An 18,763-nucleotide genomic window follows, 5' to 3' on the forward strand; every position below is an offset into this window, starting at 1 on the left:
AATTTAGAGCGGTTTGGAACAGTTGTGTGAAAACCTTATGTAAAGTGGAGGTACCATGGGGACATCAAGAATTGAGGACATCCTTTCTTTATTTTGTGCTTATTCCAAGTGGCATTTTAACAACACCCTGGGGCTTGTGGAAAGAGTGGGATTAGCTTCAGACGTCTCTGCATTTGAGAGCTGTGTAGGCAGTCAAAATCAAGCCTGTTTTGACTTCTCCAAGCGTCCTCATTAGTTTGTAAACAGTTATGGGTTGGTGCGTGTGTGTGTGTGTGTGTGGGGGGGGGGGGGGGGGGGGTATTGGGGAGTTGGGAATGATAGATTTATCACAATTAGGAGCTGCCTCTGCCATTGTCATTGTGAATTCCTCTCACGATTCGTCTGGCAGCTTTATTCCACAGACAGATGTGGATTTGGAAATGCATGGAAGTCTTTGAAATCGTCCCCTTCATGCAAGACTTGACTCGTATCGATTCAGACTTTAAGCCTCTGAGAGCCCCACCCATGCCAATGGGGCCCAGGAACAAACAGCAGCACTAAGATAGATGGTAATGGGACACAGAGCCAGCCACCCTGTGCCAGACCTCTTGGGAATTGTGCATGATTACCGCGCATGAAATCCAATAACCGTAATCAATTCCAGGCACTGTTTTGCCTCTCTCCCAGTTTCATGTACGGGGACCAGACAGGCTCCTTTTTTTTGTAGTGATTGCACTATTCATCATGGTGCCATTGTAATCTTGTGAAGTCGCACCTCTGAAAGGACTGAAATAAACAGCACAGGCACCGAAATAGCTATGAAAGTGCATATCTCTGAAACTTAAGCAACGTGTCTAAAATAGACCACAGGCTACCGGGGAGGTTCATGTGTGTGCTCTTCGTATTGACTTGTGTAATATGTGCTAATTTATTTCGTCACTGGCTTTCCTGTGATATCTGTCAGATTTTTTTAAAAGTGCAAATCAAAGAGAGGACTATTTCCAACTAATGTGTTTGGGATTTTCAGAGTGCGGTGCGTCTGATCTATCACCTCCAATACCTCACACAGTTCATTAATCCCATTAGCTCCACATTGGAACGAACCCTGGTTCATGGGGCCGACCGTGCATTTAGTGACACAGATAAGATGCAGCGTGGGCAAGTGTTGTATTTTTCAAAAGATGTAGGACATTATACTTGCACAACGGTGCCAGAAGTAGTTTTTTTTGTCTCCCTGATTCATAATTCAGAAAATCGCTTCTGAAAGAAATCTGTGCAGTTAATGGTACAAACACTCCCAATGTCACCTTCAGGCTGCACTCCTCTGAGAATCAAAAAAGCACCAGAAGAGGGAACCTTAAGCAATGTGAATTAATATCTGTGAGTAATGGAACGAGCCGGGTCCTGTCTGCGTGGCAGCCATCCAGGAAGTCATCCATATTAATTAGCCATTGTTTAATATTCCTGTCCTGCTAGTTTTGGTGCTATACATATACTCACCCACTCGGCTGTGACTGTTCCCTCTTCAAACGGCTGAAATAGATTTTCACTTTCAAGATTACATCGGGCCCTCATCTCCCCCGGTCAGTCCCAAAGCCCTCGGTCAAAGCGGCGCGTTCGGAAAGCCATTGGGCATTGCCATAAATTGAAAGTGCCTGTGTCCTCCACGGTAATAATGCTGTCACTGATGATTTTGCAAGTTCTGCCCACCCCCCCTTCCCCCTTCCAGGTGCACATGCATCTCAAGGTCTGGCCTGTGGCCAGGAGAGGGATGGTCGCGAGGGGGGCTTAAGAGATTAGACCCTCCCCTCTTCGGTTGGAGGGGTGAGGGGGTTTGGGGCCGGCTGATTGGTGGGGAGGGGCGGCGGGGGCGACCTTGTACCAAAGCGAACTCGGCTGGACGGCTCCTTCAGTGCCATCCCCATTAGCATGGCGGTCCTCCTGTCCAGGGAGTTAATCTTTTTCGCTTGCTACTGCTCAAGAGCCGCTTCCATCCCGCACAGCTCATTTGCGTGGTAAACAATGGGCCTGAAGGATTTAGGGCGGCTGGCAGTGCAAGTGTATGTAAGGGGACAGGGATGAGACCGCTAAGTAGGTCCCCCCATACAGAGCCGGTCTGTGAAGACGTGGCCTGACTCCCTGAAAATGTCACAGTCACAGTAACGTATTGTCTCGCTGCTCGAGTGTGTGCCCTCGCTCCCTTGAAAGGAGCGGTTTGACATGCCTACTTTTGAGGTGTACTGGGAGGGCGGACAACGCAACGGCACCTCCAGATTTGCTTTCCTTCCTCGTTGCTTCCTACCTCTTAAACTCTTAGCCCCTTGCTGTTCAGACCTTCTATCTTAGCATCTTAAAAGTGGGCACTTTTAAGGTGCACAGCAAGGGTGCAAAGGTGCGAATGCAAGTAATAGGACTCATACATTGTAGGATCACAGTGGTGTCTAAATTGCCAACCCTATTCCTTTATCTCACTGCATAAGTATGGTCATAACTGTAAGCTGTTTATGTGTCCAGAGCCAGCAGTCGGCAACAGAACATTACACTGTCCACACAGCCATAAGCAAATTAAATGCGATCTCTCTTGCCTAATTCATGATCACGCTTAAGTGTTCTGGTTTAAATTAATCTGTGCCCTAATGTCGGATTTACTTAAATCCAATAATGTGATAAAATATTTTGGTAATGTTAAAGCCAGAATTGGTTTAATCTTATTCATGCGAATCTGTGCAGCTTGGCTTTAATTTAGAGCTTGGCTCCAAAGATAAAGCAGGGCAATGTTGCTGCATTTTGGAGTTATCATAAAACTCCTCAGCTGTACGAGTGTGGACAGCAAAGGAACTTTCCACTCTTGGGACCAGAAGTTGTAAGATGTAGAACAGCTGAAGTTGAGCCAAGTTGCACTAATGGGACTGAGGCTGAGATTTTACTCCAGTTTTTTTCTCCCGTCCTCCACAGCATGTATGCTATAGACTACATTAGCGGTTATCTTACCGGTGCAGCGCACACTGGTGGTTTATATGGGGGATATCTGACCCCTGACATCATCATTACTCCCATGTCCTTATTGAAAAAGAGATTTACAGTGTCTTTAGTGTAGAGCGTCACTATCAGTGTCTCACAGCCGGAGACCTATGGAAAGAAAGGTCAACTTGTCAGGTATATTAAGGTCACGTTGGGCTGTGAATCTTAGCAGATGAATACTGTTGTGTTGTCTCGCCATGGTGTATTCACGTATGAAATGAACCAACAAGGCTTCATGTGTATGTGCTCATAGGGAACTGGGAAGTGTGCAGAAATGACGAGAGATTTCCCGTGGGTCAAAAGATTGGATGCTCTGTTAGAGAAGTATGATGAACTACTGTAGGTTGTATCTAAGGACCATTGCTAGCCTTACCCTTGTCCATGAGCATGTGATTATGATAGTGTATGTGCTAGTCCATGAGATTTACGCACATATCAGATCTGGTACATTTCTCCAGAAAAAAAAAACTCTGAAAAATGTGTTCAGTCACATTACTGCTTGTGTTAGTGTCCCACTGAGAAATCGTAAGAACATTATTCCGACTCGACTGCAAAATATAACTCAGCCCGTAGCGACAAGGTTATAAGCTATACTCTCAACAAGCTTGGCAGGTAATTAAGTTATGATAGAATATATCCATGGACTCTATGAAGCATGCACCTGCATGATGTATGTATGGGACAGTGGCGTGTATATGTGTGGAGGGGCCCCAGGTCACGACCCCACTGACCCCCTCTCCATTGTGTTGGCCATAGGGTCAGTGTGAATGGATTACATGGGAGTGACCAGTAGCGCAGGTCTTTGCTCTGAGATTGGAGCGTGACTTGTCTGTCTGGCAAGAGAATTACATCAGCACGCTAGGCTCTGTGCCTTCTTCTTCCCAGTACAGTTGGTGACGTGATCCAGCCCAAGCCAAGTCGCTCACAATGGGTGCTTGTTGTCGGCCACTCTCCATGACGTTATATTTGGGAATGCTGGACTTAATCTTAGTACAGTATTTATTTTGGGAATCACAACAGTGATGTAAATAAGAAAAGCATTTTTTTTTTTTATCGGTCTTGCTTTAATTGAAATTTTGCCCGTTGAATTTTGGAGTGATTATTATCTGTCTGGGCCAACCATATATATCAATATTTCATATAATTTGGCTTAATCAAAAAGATTTTTTATTTCATTTCAAGTTAAAGGAGGGTCCATGCATAATCCATAAGACTGTTTGTTGGGTCTCGGCACAGCTTGAACTCGGTCTTAATTGAGCTCAATAGCTGAGGTCTGTGGCTTCAGTCTAATAGATTCAGTTAGGCAGTCTACAGGGAAGTGCATCCCTTTCCTGACATGAAGATGGCTAATTATATTTTAGGAAACACAAGAAAGCATGCTAGCGCTTGTGTTTACAGAAAATAAACGTTGGAAGCATCCTATAGCATCCCTTGTTATAGTCTTGCACGGATACCTGCCTCTCACTTAACAGAGCTTCACTAGCAACAATGATATGAAGATGGATTGTTCCACAGAGTCAAGTTGTCAAATCCATAGCAGATCAGCCCATTCACTCACCCATCACTACCGTAATATGATGCCAAGATTTGGTCCATTATGTCACTGTAAGTTTGTTTACACTAGTTATTTCTGTATGGATGTATTTGCCCACATGTTTGTTTTGTCAGCCACTGGTTGTGTTGACATTTTGGCGCTACCCATGCGGATGTGTTTTGGCTCACATTCCCCAGCCAGAAGGCACGAAGGCTCAGGCCCCCACTCATCGAAAATTAAACTTCCACCAAAGACATGATTCACTAGAGCTTGCTCGTGTTCTACAGGATTACTGTGTAAACAACCGTGTGTTTTGATTTTCTCTCCTTCTCTTTCTCTCTTTTTCTCTCTCTCTCTCTTTCTCTCTCTCTTGCTCTCTCTTTCTGTCTCTCTCTCACACTCTCTCTCTCTCTCTCTCTCTCTCTCTCCCCCCCTCCTCCCAAACCCTGACAACATCCCACATACTGAGGCGCATGCTGAGTTACTCAATCCGTGCAGTCCCTTCCATGATTAAGAGCGATCGAAAGGAACTCCTTTTTTCCCTGGCTACTCCCCCAGGATTAGCTTGACTCACTCTTAGATAAGCAGTGCCAAGGGAATGGGAGGGGTGGGGAGGGGAGGGGGTAGGGGCTGGATTGGGACTCCTGGACCAGGTCCACCCCCCTGCACCTCGTCTGTGGATACCCCCCATATTTGTCAGTGAATGTTGATGTGAGATGACAAGCTCATACAAATGCAGCTCCCATTATGTGGGGCTAAAGCCTGAAGGGGGGTGGCTGTGTGTGTGTGTGTGTGTGTGTGTGTGTGTGTGTGTGTGTGTGTGTGTGTGTGTGTGTGTGTGTGTGTGTTGGGGGGCAGGGGCTGCAGGGGGTAGTTTTGGGGTTTGATCATAAAGGGGGAAAAGGGGTCAGTTAAACTTGGTGGGTTGTGGAAGGGAGAAATAGAGAGGTAGCTGAGCGTGAAACACATAAAAGCTGTATAGGACGTGAGAAGGAGACTGATGGGAAATATTTTGTTTCTGCCATATTTTAATGGTAGTCATGCTGTGGCGACTGATGAATAGACACCAAAGCAGAGCAGGAGAGTAAATATTGCATTGTTACAGGGACATTGGGTCTGTTTGCTGTCTGCTTGTTCCGGCCCGACCATTATCAGAATATAATAGCCATTTTATTCCCGGCTTCGCCATGCATATTTGGATCCTAAATCCCCCTAAGAAGCTCTGAATGAATATGCTTTTCAGCGCTCATCCCAAAGCCATTTTAGAATTTTAAAACGTTCCATTTGAGGCCATTTATAGACTAGAAAGCCCTCTATCCATATGTATGTTTACAAGTGAACACGTTACAGTAGGCCGTAAGGCAGGATTTTTACCACCAGTGATGGAATTGTTGGTCTGGTGACCACAACTCCCTGTTGTCCATGGTGTCCCTCAACAATGCCCTTCCAGACAGAAAATTGTATCTATTTAGCTTTTTTTTTTTCCTACTCCACAATCACAAAAGAGCTTGACAACACACAACTGCTTCTTTTGAAAAGTGTTGCTAGGATACCATGAGCGTGTGGATGAAAACCCCTCTGTGTTCCTTGTTGTTCGCCAGCAGACATTAAGCAGGGTTGTGTGCTTCACGCTGGGCAAAGCTTTTTAAAAAGTTGCATTTATTTATATATTTAGTTCTATTTGTGTGTGTGTGTATGTCTGTGTGTGTTTGGGGCTCATGAGTGCAGACGTGCATGTATATATTTGTGTGTGTGTGTGTGTGTGTGTGTGTGTGTGTGTGTGTGTGTGTGTGTGTGTGTGTGTGTGTGTGTGTGTGTGTGTGTGTGTGTGTGTGTGTGTGTGTGTGTGTGTGTGTGTGTGTGTGTGTGTGTGTAGGTGTGTTGCTGGGTTGGTGTATGTCAATATGTGCCAGGCATGCATCCATGTTTATGTGTGTTTGTGTGTCAGTTCCATCAACAGCTGTGAGCAGATGCATATTGCTTCTGAATGGCTGTGCCCATATGGTCCTGAAACATCAAGCATTAAATCAACTTGACTGGAGTTCAAATGTTGTGTTACAACACATTATATGGTCGCTCTTTGAGTATGTTGAGCTCATCTCTCTCCTAAGTGGTATCTCATCTCCTGTTATAATGATGTATTTCATAATGGGTGAGTGTAACATTTTCAGTGTCATAAATGAATGAAATTAGATATTTTGGGATCATCATAGTCAGCTTTTTCACCAGAGCCATTTTAAAGCACAGCTTAATCTTTTCCTAATCTGTGAAGAATTAAGAGTTAAGAATAACTAGCCTTCTAACACGGGAAAGAAACCCTTTTGCAGTATTATTCACCTCATCCTTTCACACCACCAGTCCAGCCCAGTCTCTGTGCACATGCTGCATCTGTCTCCTGTGCCCGTGTCTCTGCCTGAATGGGCCCAGCAGCCACCAGTCATTTGTGGCCACAGCAGGTGGCCAGTGCTTTGTCACCGATGTGGACTAGGGCTACGTCCAAGTCTCTTATGAGACAGCTGTTCCTTGTCACATCGGGTTCGTCCTTCAGCAGGCTGCTGATGTGGCTCCCAGTCTGGTTGGTCTTCTGGGCCGTGTATTGTTTCTTGCACCTCACCCAGTGGACATGATGGCTTGTCAGTCACTCCACGCCAGCATAGGAGATTTCCCCTGCCACTGTGATGCCTAGGGCTTGATGTAAGGATGACATGTCAGACTAGAGTAGCAGACACAAATGTGAGCTACTTTGGCAAGGTTCCTCCCTCTCCATTTTGTCTGCATAACATTTATTACACATCCCACTAATAGTAATGCTGACACTTTTGGGATTGTAAGACAGAGTTTAACAAATCAAATCTACGTCTATGGTTGTGTTGAGTGAACATATTCAGAGTTGAATCAACACATGATAGATTGCCTAAGCACACTAAAGGCAATAGTCTAAATATATTTAGAATATTTGCTAATATATGTCTAATATACAATATAATAATATATAATAATAATATAACATGATATTTGCTACTCTCAGGATACCGTTAATGAGTTGAGCAGAGTTAATGCATTAAAGAGGGCAGATTGTTCAGGTCACAAAAGCTGATTGAAAGCAGACATCCTGTTTTGTGCTGGTGGTCTCGCACATGATGACCACTCTGTTGAGGCATGTTATTATGAACTGAACCACTCTGTCTGTCCCGCATTGTCCCCCCCCCCCCCCAGTCTCACCACATCCTTCCACGCCGAGCCCATATTAGACCAACGCCGGGCGACTGACCGAGTTTCTCCTCTTTCCTCTCCTCCTCTCCTCCTCTCCTCCTCTCCTCCCAGGGACAGCAGCCCCACCTGCCCATGTGGCTCTGACTCCCGTTCTGTCCACGTCTCCTGGAGGTTCATGAGAGACCAGCATGCAGCTCCTCGCCCTGCTCCTGCCCGCGTTCACCCTGACGCTCGCCTCCTCCTGTGAGTATGACTCAGCCGTCCCCGTCCCCGTCCCCTTCCGCGTCTCCTTCCCTCTCTCTCTCTCTCTTATCGCAGCGGTTGGGCACGGGTGTCTGGAGTCAGACTTAATTGCATCAAGATTGGAATAACTCTCTTTTCTCTCGCTCTGTGTCTCGCTGTTAGTCTATAAAGCAGCCAATGCGCCCCCCGATTATCAAAGCCAATTTCATATCCTTTCCCGGAGAGAGCATCCACTCACTGGAAGGGAGCCAGAGGAGGAGGACGACGACAAACTAAAGGAGAGGGAGATAAAGGACATCTCTGAAAGGGATCTGTCCAAGCCGATAGAAATGCAGGCGTATTACCGCTATCTCCCATAGATTAAAGTGCCCTTGCCCATTCAAGGGAAAACTCTGTACGAGGCACAATGTCTATTCAGATTTTGAACTGATGACTTCTGTTCAGAGGTCATAACATTAGAAGCTTGATTTGTGGATAGAAGGGAAAGCTGTTTGTATAGTAATATGCGTAGGCCTACTAGTCAGTGTGAAAGTGGAGTGGTCTCCATACAGTATAGTGTACAGTATGTATATAAATGGGTCATTGCTTGAGGGTAGACCTTTCACTCTGGCATCTGTGTTGATGGGAAACAATGCAGTGGAAGTGTCCGACCAGTCAAATGCTGAGGAAGAAAAAAACACCGCATTTACTTATTTACGGACTGCTTCCTTATTTTATACTTTATGGACTTTAGCCTCTTTTTTATAGTGGGTATGTTTTACAATAGAGGCAGGGAACATCTACTTCAGCCCCTCATATTGCAGGCGATATGGAGAGAAATCAATCATCTGGCTGTCATCATTATTAATGTATGAAAATGTCAGACTATGCCTTTAGTAATGTCCAACACAGAATGATACATTACTGTTATTTTGAAACAGGCTAACTTAACACCATAATTGTTACTTTGATACTAACTATACTAACTTAATTAACATTGAATTATTAACATGCTAACTAGTGCACAAAAAGTCACTTTATGTTTGATTCATTTTGATAAAATGTGACTAATGAAATCTGTTTTCTTTGCAGTTTCATCTCTCTATAGTGAGGTGCCAGACATCTTTGGTGGTAAGTACAGTAATTCATTATAAAACTAACTATATAATAAAAAATATGATGAATTGTAAACTGTATAACTATTGATAATGTTCGTAGATACAGTTTATGGATACAGTTTATGCATTTGACTTGACCAGTAATATCCACAATGTTAGGTATGTGACAGAAGCTCTTAGCTCAAGCACACGCATAAGCTCTCACTGGTGTTTATTACACTTTACACAAAATCCAAAATGGTCAGCCACTCCAAAAATATGCATGCAAAATGCATGACTGCTAATCGTCAACATCTACTGCAAGTGTAGCTAGTGCTTGTGTTCTCTTTAAATTTTAATGTTCATCACTCAGAGTAGAAATGCAGTCAGACAAACCAGTTTAATGGAGGGGGGCTGTGGGTCAGGGGGGGTTGTCTGTGAGTACCTGCAGTGGACGACTCCATATTCATGGCCGCCCTCAGGCAAATGAGAGTCATTCATGATTAATGCCAGCTTCAAGGACATGACAATCTAAGCAGGGCCAGGAAGTAGCGTTGCGCTTGTAAACAGCCGATGAATGATGGGCAAACAAACAGAGATTCAACTGTGGCGAGCAATCTAGCCTCTCCGAGGACCTTGGTGAGGTTGTAAAGCAAGAAGTGTGTGTGTGTGTGGGGGGGGGGGGGGGCTGACCATTTGTATCTAATATTCAGCTCTGCTTTCATTTCATCTGAGGATTGGCTAGACATGGGTTCAGAAGTCTGGTGTCTTTTGTGAGTCAAAATATACCCCCCCTCCACACACACACAGCCTTCATTTAACTTCAAAGGCACCACAAGGAGACATATTTACATCCACACACGAGGCTCTCTCCACAGCCTTTGATCAGTGCGATCTCGAATGTGCACTTGACCATTCATTACTTCACAGACTTCAGAGCGTGGCACTTCACTTATTCTGTAACATCCACCCCCCCCCTCACCCCTTCACCCCCCCCGCCCCCATCCCCATCCCCAAAGCACGCAGCTATCCAGAGTCATTAGTCTTATTCAATTTAGCCGTCTCTTGCATGAATCTTCATCTCGGCCTTGTGAAGTGAGTAAGTAAGCGCAGCTCCTTGGCTCCAGTCGGCAGTGAGCATAAACAATGGAAGTATGTCAGCGCCCGTGGCGTGGCGTGGCGTGGTGGAGAGGAGCGGAGAGGAGAGGAGGGGAGCGCGAGCGCTGCTGGCCCCGGCGAGAGGCTCCGGGCCTCCGTAAGCGCAGCGCTATCTGCCTGTCAGAGAGACTTAGGCCCCCCCCCCCCTCTGAGTGCAGCACGCGTGCACCCGCATCATGTGTTCCAAAGGACACACGGGGCATGAGATGGGGTCCAGGGGGTGGGGGGCAGTGCATGTGTCTGGGTGTGTGTATTTCTGTATGTGTGTGTATGTGTGCAGGGTAGGGTTTTTTTGTGTGTGTATGTGTGTGTGTTTGGGGTGGGGGGTGGGGGTCTCCGTTTCAGCTCTCCCAGCAGTTGTGTAAATGAACTACAGTACTGCAGGGTATCTGCGTCTAAAACAATATGTCATGTGTTGGTGCTCACTTTGGAGCTGCCTGTGTTATATAAATCACACTGACCTTTTTAGGAGGGGGTCATAATATTGCAATGGCTGCCCTTCCTGAGTTGTGCACTTAACGATGGTTATTAGCCACGGCGCTACTGTAGGGGCTGCCGTCGATGGGATTGTGCAGGCACATGATTGATGGAGAGGCGCGCAGTGTGATAACACACGAGCAGCCCATCGCTTTAATTGTCTCTCTCCTTGAAAATGAACCCACCAAGGTTAAACTATGAAGCGCTGCTGCCCGAGATTGTAGGGGGGAAACGGTCTTGGCTGAGTGCCAGTTGTGTGTGTATCGGGGTGTGCCGATTTGTTGTCAGTGTCGTCTGCCCCAGACAGCTCTATGAGATCATCTTCATCATTAATTAGCTTCAGAAGAAAAAAAAGACAGTTGCTCCCGTCAGCGCATTAATATTCCAGCCAGGCGTCGGAAACTGGAAGTCACTGTTTGGGCGGCTGGTCTGTGCTGGAGGAGCTGTCGCTAATTAGCCCTGACACGCTTACTCCTGGACAGGGGTCGCGCTCCTCACAGCTGAGTTATTCCCTCGCCAGTTGTGTGTGTTCCGATTGCGACGGGGCGGAGCGGCGCGCGGGAGACGACAGGGAGTTCTGGAAGAGCGCCGCACTCCGATTGAATCCCGAGACGCCGTCCCGAGATGGCTTACACTGAGTGCATTCCAAAATATGTGTATGGATTTTATGCGGCTCTATTTCATTTCTCCAGTCTTGTTGACAGGGATTATTCAGAGTATTCTGCTGTTACCTGACACCTGCGTGTGGTGTTTGTTTATGTGTGTGTGTGTGAGTGTGTGTGTGTGTGTGTGTGTGTGTGTGTGTGTGTGTGTGTGTGTGTGTGTGTGTGTGTGTGTGTGTGTGTGTGTGCGTTTGTGTGTGTGCGTTTGTGTGTGTGTGTGTGTGTGTGCGTTCGTGTGTGTGGTGTTTGTTTATGTGTGTGTGTGTGTGTGTGTGTGTGTGTGTGTGTGCGTGTGTGTGTGTGACAGGCTGGTGTACTGTATGTTTGCTAGTTTGGGTGTGTGCCCGCGGAGGTGCCAAAGAGCATCCAAATTCACTTCCAAAGCAGATTGTGCGTGGTAGCGCCCAGCGGACGCGGCACACGCAGCACACACGGGCCCGCAGCTCACAGATGGCGCACTCCCTCACCCTCTCCTTCGTCCTCATCCTGATCCTCACCCTCAGCCACCCAGTCACCTGCGCACAGCACACACACACACACACACACACACACGCACACACACACACACACACACACACACACACACACACACACAGACACAGACACACACACACACTCTCTCACACAATCACAGCATATATGCAGAGTCACGGTCATGCAGTCTTGCCTACAGCCCTTAAGCACTGTCTGTAAGAAAAAGGGCAGACATTCATGAGCCAAGAGGACTAGATATGGATATTTCAGCTTTACGTTCTTAGTGTAAGACTCCTGAAAAATAGCCCGATATGTCCTTAGTTTTATGCTCTTTACTGAAACCCATTTGTGGACACATGAAACTGGGTGGCCTTAGGTTAGCCGTGTGAGGTTTAAGCAGCAGTACTACATAAAAGCGCTACATTTGAAACTGAGGTTAGCCTAGTGTTGAATGAAGACTCGGTCTCTCCCCCCTGGAGAATGTTGGTGGTGGCGTTCGCTCTTTGCTGTGGTAAAGAGGATAAACGTCTGTTTGGTGTCGGCGGGAGGTTTGTGGGTCGGTTGCCTGAGAGAGAGGACATCATTAAGAACCACGCCCGCGCGGATGGTTAATAGGTACTGTAGGTACATAATACAGAGCCTGGGCTCCCGGAGTGCCACCTCTAAAAAAATCCCAGCGCATGAATAATTGATGTGTTATCAGAGGGGCCTGCGCCAGGGAATGAATAGCCAGAGCTGATCCCTGAAATATGAGCTTTCCTATCTCCATTTAAAATTCAGATGAGTTTCGCACTTTTTTTTACCTTCTTCTTATTTTGGTCCATATATTACAATGCTGGACGACGGGGTTCCTGTTTTGTTTTGTTTCTCAGCAGAAGCGGTCAGGAGGTTGGAGCTCTTCTTTTCCGGGCATGGCTGAGAGGCCCGGGGTTTGTGCTTGCTCATTCGATTAGTTGATCAGCCACCGTGAGCAAGATTATTCACTCGAATCGCCGCAGCCCCCGTTCACAAGTGACACAGAAAGAGCAGCCAGACCATGTCACAGATACACACGAATGCAAATGATCACACACAGATTTGTGGATACACACACATGAACACACACACACACACACACACATGGCTAGAGAGGTCAGTGAGGATAACAGACAGAGATGGAGAGAGATGGAAAGAGAAAGCAAGAGGGAGAGAATTACAGAGGGTGGTGAGAAAGGGAGTGCAACAGAGTGAGAGAAAAGAGGGAGGGAGAGAGAGAAGGGCAGAGGGAGAGAGAGAGAAGAGAGAGGAAAGGAAAGAGAGAGGGAAAGAGAAGAGAGGCAGATGGAGATATGGAGGGAGAGAGAGGAGAGAGAGATGGAGAGAAAAGAGAGGCAGAGGGAGGGGGCGAGAGAAGAGAAAGGCAGGGCGAGAGAGAAGAGAGAGGAAGGGAGAGGGAGAGGGCTAAGGAGAGAGAGGAAGAGAGGGAGAGGGCTAAGGAGAAAGAGGAAGAGAGAAGAGAGAGGGAGAGGCTTAGGGAGAGAGAGAGGAAGAGAGAGAGGAAGAGAGAGAGGGAGAGAGAGGGAGAGAAAGAAGAGAGAAGAGAGGGCTAGGGAGAGAGAGTGGAAGAGAGGAAGAGAGAGGGAGAGGGCTAGGGAGAGAGAGAAGAGAGGGCTAGGGAGAGGAAGAGAGGAAGAGATAGGGAGAGGAAGAGAGAGGGCTAGGGAAGGAGAGAGGAAGAGAGAGGGAGAGGGCTAGGGAGAGAGAGAAGAGAGGGCTAGGGAGAGAGAGAGGAAGAGAGAGGGAGAGGGCTAGGGAGAGCAGAAGCTTTCTCCAGGCAGTGGGCCTGTGCCCAGTGGAACAGCATACCCTCTGCCATCTGTCACATCCAATACTGCGTTTGTGGAATAATGGAACTAATAATTACTTCACTGTCAGGCGCTAGATTGCTGCACAGGCGCGCTGCTCTGCTCTGCAGCCCTGGCTGCCCTTCCTGTAGTCTATTCCCAATTAAAATGTGTCCCGTAACCACGGATGCTGCGTAAACAAATGACACAGGACAAGTCACCTTTGAATCGCATTATCCTCCACTATGGAAGGCGTGCTCTCCTCTGTCATGCTGTTGCAGATGTTTTGCAGGGAGTGGGCTGTAAAGGTTCTTTGTCACCGGGTTTCATAGTGTGCTTTAGTCCCAGGATATTAGGCCCTGTTCTGGTGCCTTTGACTGGAGTTTCTAAAGGCTGTGGAAGTTGTCAAAGTGACGAGGGAAAGAGTGCACGTGATCTCTCAGTAGAATGGGCTTCGTCTTCACACACAGACATGAAGAGCAGGAGAAAGCCATGTGGAATACTGTAAAAGTGTCAGCTGTTCTTTTCTCTTTCATGCACGCACACACTCACACACACACGCACACACACACACACACACACACACACACACACACACACACACACACACACACACACACACACACACACACACACACACACACACACACACACACACGTGCACATATTCAATTGAAGAGAACACTCCACTAGTTTTAAGAGGCACATTTTGCCTCATTGGTTATTCATCGACTCATATTGTGTTTATGTCTTATTCATGCAGGCCTGACGTTGTGGCGTGGGCTTCTCGTGGCATTGTGTGGCAGACTGAGAGGAGTGAATTAGCGTAGCGCGCAGCAGCAGCATTCAGACTGGTGAATGAAGCCTGCAATTTAGACAGCAGCGGAGTGCTTTGTATGGGAAGAGGGATCTCTATCTCTCTTTCTCTGTCTTTTTCTCTCTCCCTCTCTCTCTCTCTCTTTCTCTCTCTCTCTCTTTCTCTCTGCCCTTACATTCATTTCACAACATTTGAGTGGAACTTGGTGGTGAAAAGATGAACTGTGTCTGGTTTTTCAGCAGACATCCAGATACGCAAAGCCTATCCAAATCCCCGCCGAGCAACAATTTCTAATTGTTCCAGTCATCGCAGCCGCCCGGATTTGGCTGTCAGGGTGACAGAGGATGACGGGGCATTCAGTGGTGCCTCTCTGTCCCGTTGTGGCGTATCTGTTTTCACGCGGGGAAAAGCATTACTCATGCCTCTCACCGCTATCTGGTGCGACAGGACCCGCTTATTGCGTCACCCCGGCCTGGGAACAGAATGAGCCAGCGAACGGAGGCATTCGCCGACAGTAGTGTTGTTGAGTGTGGGAGACGTATCGGCAGTGTTGTCATTCAGTTGTCCTCCCTCTCTCTCTGTCTCTCTCTCTCTCTCTCTCTCTCTCAAATTCAAATTCAATTCAAAAGTTGCTTTATTGGCATGACAAATGAAAACTTGCATCGGCCAAAGCAATTGGTACATGTAAAGGGAAGACATAACAACTCTCTCTCTCTGTCTCTCTATCTATCTATCTTTCTCTCCCTCTCCCTCTCTCTCTGGTTCCAGATGATTCTGCGGGTTACGGGCCCGTGTTCGAGGAGCAGCCCGCCGACACCATCTACCCGGAGGAGTCGCCCGAGGCCAAGATCACCCTGAGCTGCCGAGTGCGGGCCGACCCCCCCGCCACATACAGGTGATCTACTGCACACTCCACTGGCTCCCTGGCCTCTGCACCGGCAGAGTAGCCTTGGCCACTCAGTGCCACTGACTCCCCCTCCCTTACACACACACACACACACACACACACACACGTGCATATGTAGATGCTGTCTGCGCAGGCATGCGTTGCGCACTGTTGCAGGGATGATTAGGGTGCTTAAAATAGCCAAGTTGCTCCCGGGTGGGTGGGATAGGATGGGGTTGGGATGGATGGGGTAGGATGGTGGGTGGTGGTGCTGGTGGTGGGTGTGGGAGTTGTTATCCCGGAGCCCCGGGCCAGGAACAGTCCGTTTGAGTGAATGTCACGTCCGTCACTCTCATCAGCGCTGGCTGGCGGTGGTGTAGAACCTCCAGCTCCTGTGCGTTAAGTCCCTTCACCTCTGCAGCGCCCAGACCCCCTCCAGCACCAGCGCCTGCTGCTTACATAACACCACCCCGGGCCTAACCTGCTGCTGCTCTCCCCTCTGCATCGTCATCAGCACTCTCAGCATCTCCTCTCATCCTCTCTCATTGTGGACGCCCCATCTCTGCAATTCCTGTTTGCCCTTTAAAGGCCCTCAAAGTGCACATTGCCCTTTTGGCTTGGTACCTAGCCGACCACTTCTTTGTCAGAGAGCACACGCATGTTCTTGTTTTTTTTTGGGCTGTATCGACTCTTCCCTTCCCGTGCTCTCTCTTTTTTTTCTCTTTTTCTCTCATTCTATCTCTCCCCCCTCCTTCCCTCCCTCTCACTCTCTCCCCCTCCTTCTCTCTCTCTCGCTCTCTCTCTCTCTCTCTCTCTCTCTCTCTCTCTCTCTCTCTGTCTCTCTCTCTCTGTGTTTACCCACAGTCATTGCTACATCAGCTGGCTCCACATCCTAGATCACAGAGTCTCCATCTCCGTTGCTCTCAGCACTGACCCTTTCTCTGCCGCCCATCAATCTCATGCGCTGACCTCTCCCACCTCCCCAAATCCTCCGGGGGGTTTCCCTCTCAGTCTGATTAATCCACCTCGCCCCTCTGCACCTGCACCCGTCCGTGTAACACCTCCGCTTCCCTCTCGACCGGCTCCGCGGCTCCGGCAGGTCAGGGGTCAGTCGTGCTGCGTGACCCGCTCGTTTGCTGGACTGCAGTCATTTTCCGGTTCTTTCTCAAGGTCGCCCCAACAGGGTCGGGGCACGGTAGACTCATAACCACCCTTCCTCCACCCCCGTCGGATGTGAGAGTATGCGTGCCTGAATATGTCCGTGCTGGCTACAGTATGTGCCTGTGTGTGTGCGCTGAAAGACATGACGTACTGTACAACTCAAAACAGAAACCGTTAGCAGAATGCACCAGGTCTATTACCCCCACTAGTGCTCTAGTGTAGCTTGCTGTTGCTGTATCCTGCACCGCTAAGCCTGGCTCAGGCCATATTCCTTTAAGTAGCGGATGTCAGCTAATGTGCAGATAAGATAATGGGATAACCTCTTTACGAAAGGCAATCATAAATCACTAATGAGATTTATCGGTCTCTGGGGCTTTTAATTCCACGACTCAGCCACCCGGGGGGGATTTGAAATTTAATCTCACGTTTCCAGGTGGAGGTTTGAGAAGGTGGAGATCGACTTCAAGAAGTCAGCCAACAACCACTACCGGCTCGAGGGAGGCAACCTGGTCATCGACAACCCTGACAAGAGCAAGCACGTCGGCAACTACACCTGCGAGGCCACCAACGACTACGGCACAGTGGTCAGCATGAAAGCCTCCGTCCAGTTCGGCTGTAAGTGACCGTGACGGGGCCGTTGACCGGGGGAGGGGGGGTGCGTTATATAATGACGCATCGTGGTCACGGCTCTTTGTGCGTCCGCCACGGTGATGCATTTTTTTCTCCGGCCGGCATTACGCAAACTCTCATTTGAGACTTGAATGCCCTTACCCTTGCCTCTTAATGGAAATGCATTTTTAAAATGTCAGGCCCTTGCTGTACGGGATATTGGTTTTGCTGAACTAAGAGCTTTCTTTTTAGAGTGATGATGCTGCAGCTTCCCAGTCAGTGGGCTATATGACTAAAGCCATTATTTTTTATCCAAGGACATTAAGGCATTCAAGGCATCGCCTGTAGTCAAATACAGTCAGGGGCATGAAGGCAGAGTGGTTGAGTTTGTTAATTGGAGCAGTCTTCTCTACCCCCCTTTGTCCTGTCTCACTCTCTTCCGTCTTTTCTCTCCCTCCTCCGCTCTTTCTCTCCCTCCCTTTCTTCCGCTTCTTTCCTTGCGCTGCAGTCTTGGACTTGTTTTCCACGGAGGAGCGCGAGGCCGTCCACGTGAAGGAGGGCCAGGGAGCCGTGCTGCTGTGCGATCCACCTCCGCACTACCCAGGTGAGGCCGGAGCCATCACAAGTTGCAGGGAGAGGCGCGCTCAAACTCCAAAAGATCTCTTTGCTTCTTCGGGTGCGAGTTAAAAAGCATCCAATTCTAATGTGCAAAAGCTGGAGCCGTCACGACTCTGATCCCAGATCAGTAGCACCGGTCGTTTTAAAGGGAGAAATTCACATACAGGTCTCTGTTTGTGGAGGTCACGAGTACTGTCGGTACGAAAAGAAAGCAAAGAAAAGTGGTGCTCCCCAGCTCGGGTTGCTGCAGCGGACTGCTGGAGTAGCCGGGCAGCTCCAGCGCTGCACTCTGGGGGCACCTCAAGCATCATCAGCTTACAAAGCAACGCAGAGCCTGCAAGGAGTGCTCTTGTGTTCCCGCCTGGCTCTGCTGTTGAAAATAGACCCGTGCAATATGCACTGTGTGCTTAAGGGTGGTTGTTTTTTTCCCCTGGAAGCAGCGGAGAGATTGAACCCAGGAAAAGAGCAGCGGAGAGATGCTGTAGGCAGATGATGTAGAGGGCAAACACAACACTAAGGCAAATCCCTCTGTCTCTCAGTAATGAGGTTTCTATAAATACCCCGTATTATCTCAGCGGAGCCATGCAGACTGTATGGTTCATTATCTGTGTTATTAAGATTTCAAGACATAGACTGAATCATTGTGATAGAACGAGTTGAATTGAGTTAGAAAAGAGCAGCTCACAGCGTGTCGTCGGGGCGTTGTCCTACTCGGCCTGAAACTCTTTCTGGCCCTGTTCTGTCCCTTTCAGATGACCTGTCCTACCGCTGGATGCTCAACGAGTTTCCCATCTTCATCCCGCCCACTGACCGGCAGTTTGTCTCGCAGACCACCGGGAACCTCTACATCTCCAAAGTGGTGGCGGCCGACAGCGGCAACTACTCCTGCTTCGTGTCCAGCCGCTCGATCGCCAAGAGTGTGTTCAGCAAGTTCATCCCCCTGGTGCCTCTGTCTGAACGTTAGTATTTTGTCCTCTACTGCTACTATGAGATTTTTTTCTTATCAAGATTG

General features: G+C 48.2%; 1 protein-coding gene across 2 annotated transcripts in view; it reads left to right on the forward strand.

The window, feature by feature from the left end:
* cntn1a (contactin 1a) overlaps positions 1-18,763 on the forward strand; it is a 58,541-nt gene that overhangs the window by 17,198 nt on the left and 22,580 nt on the right. For both annotated transcript variants that reach the window (XM_062547164.1, XM_062547165.1), the window contains exons 2-7: positions 7,859-7,990; positions 9,062-9,100; positions 15,246-15,372; positions 16,958-17,139; positions 17,642-17,737; positions 18,504-18,710. In XM_062547164.1, coding sequence (XP_062403148.1) covers positions 7,936-7,990; positions 9,062-9,100; positions 15,246-15,372; positions 16,958-17,139; positions 17,642-17,737; positions 18,504-18,710 — 706 coding nt within the window. In that variant the 5' untranslated portion in view covers positions 7,859-7,935. The remainder of the gene's footprint in view (positions 1-7,858; positions 7,991-9,061; positions 9,101-15,245; positions 15,373-16,957; positions 17,140-17,641; positions 17,738-18,503; positions 18,711-18,763) is intronic.

Source organism: Sardina pilchardus, chromosome 10 (genome assembly GCF_963854185.1).
Source record: "Sardina pilchardus chromosome 10, fSarPil1.1, whole genome shotgun sequence".
NCBI lineage: Eukaryota > Metazoa > Chordata > Actinopteri > Clupeiformes > Clupeidae > Sardina > Sardina pilchardus.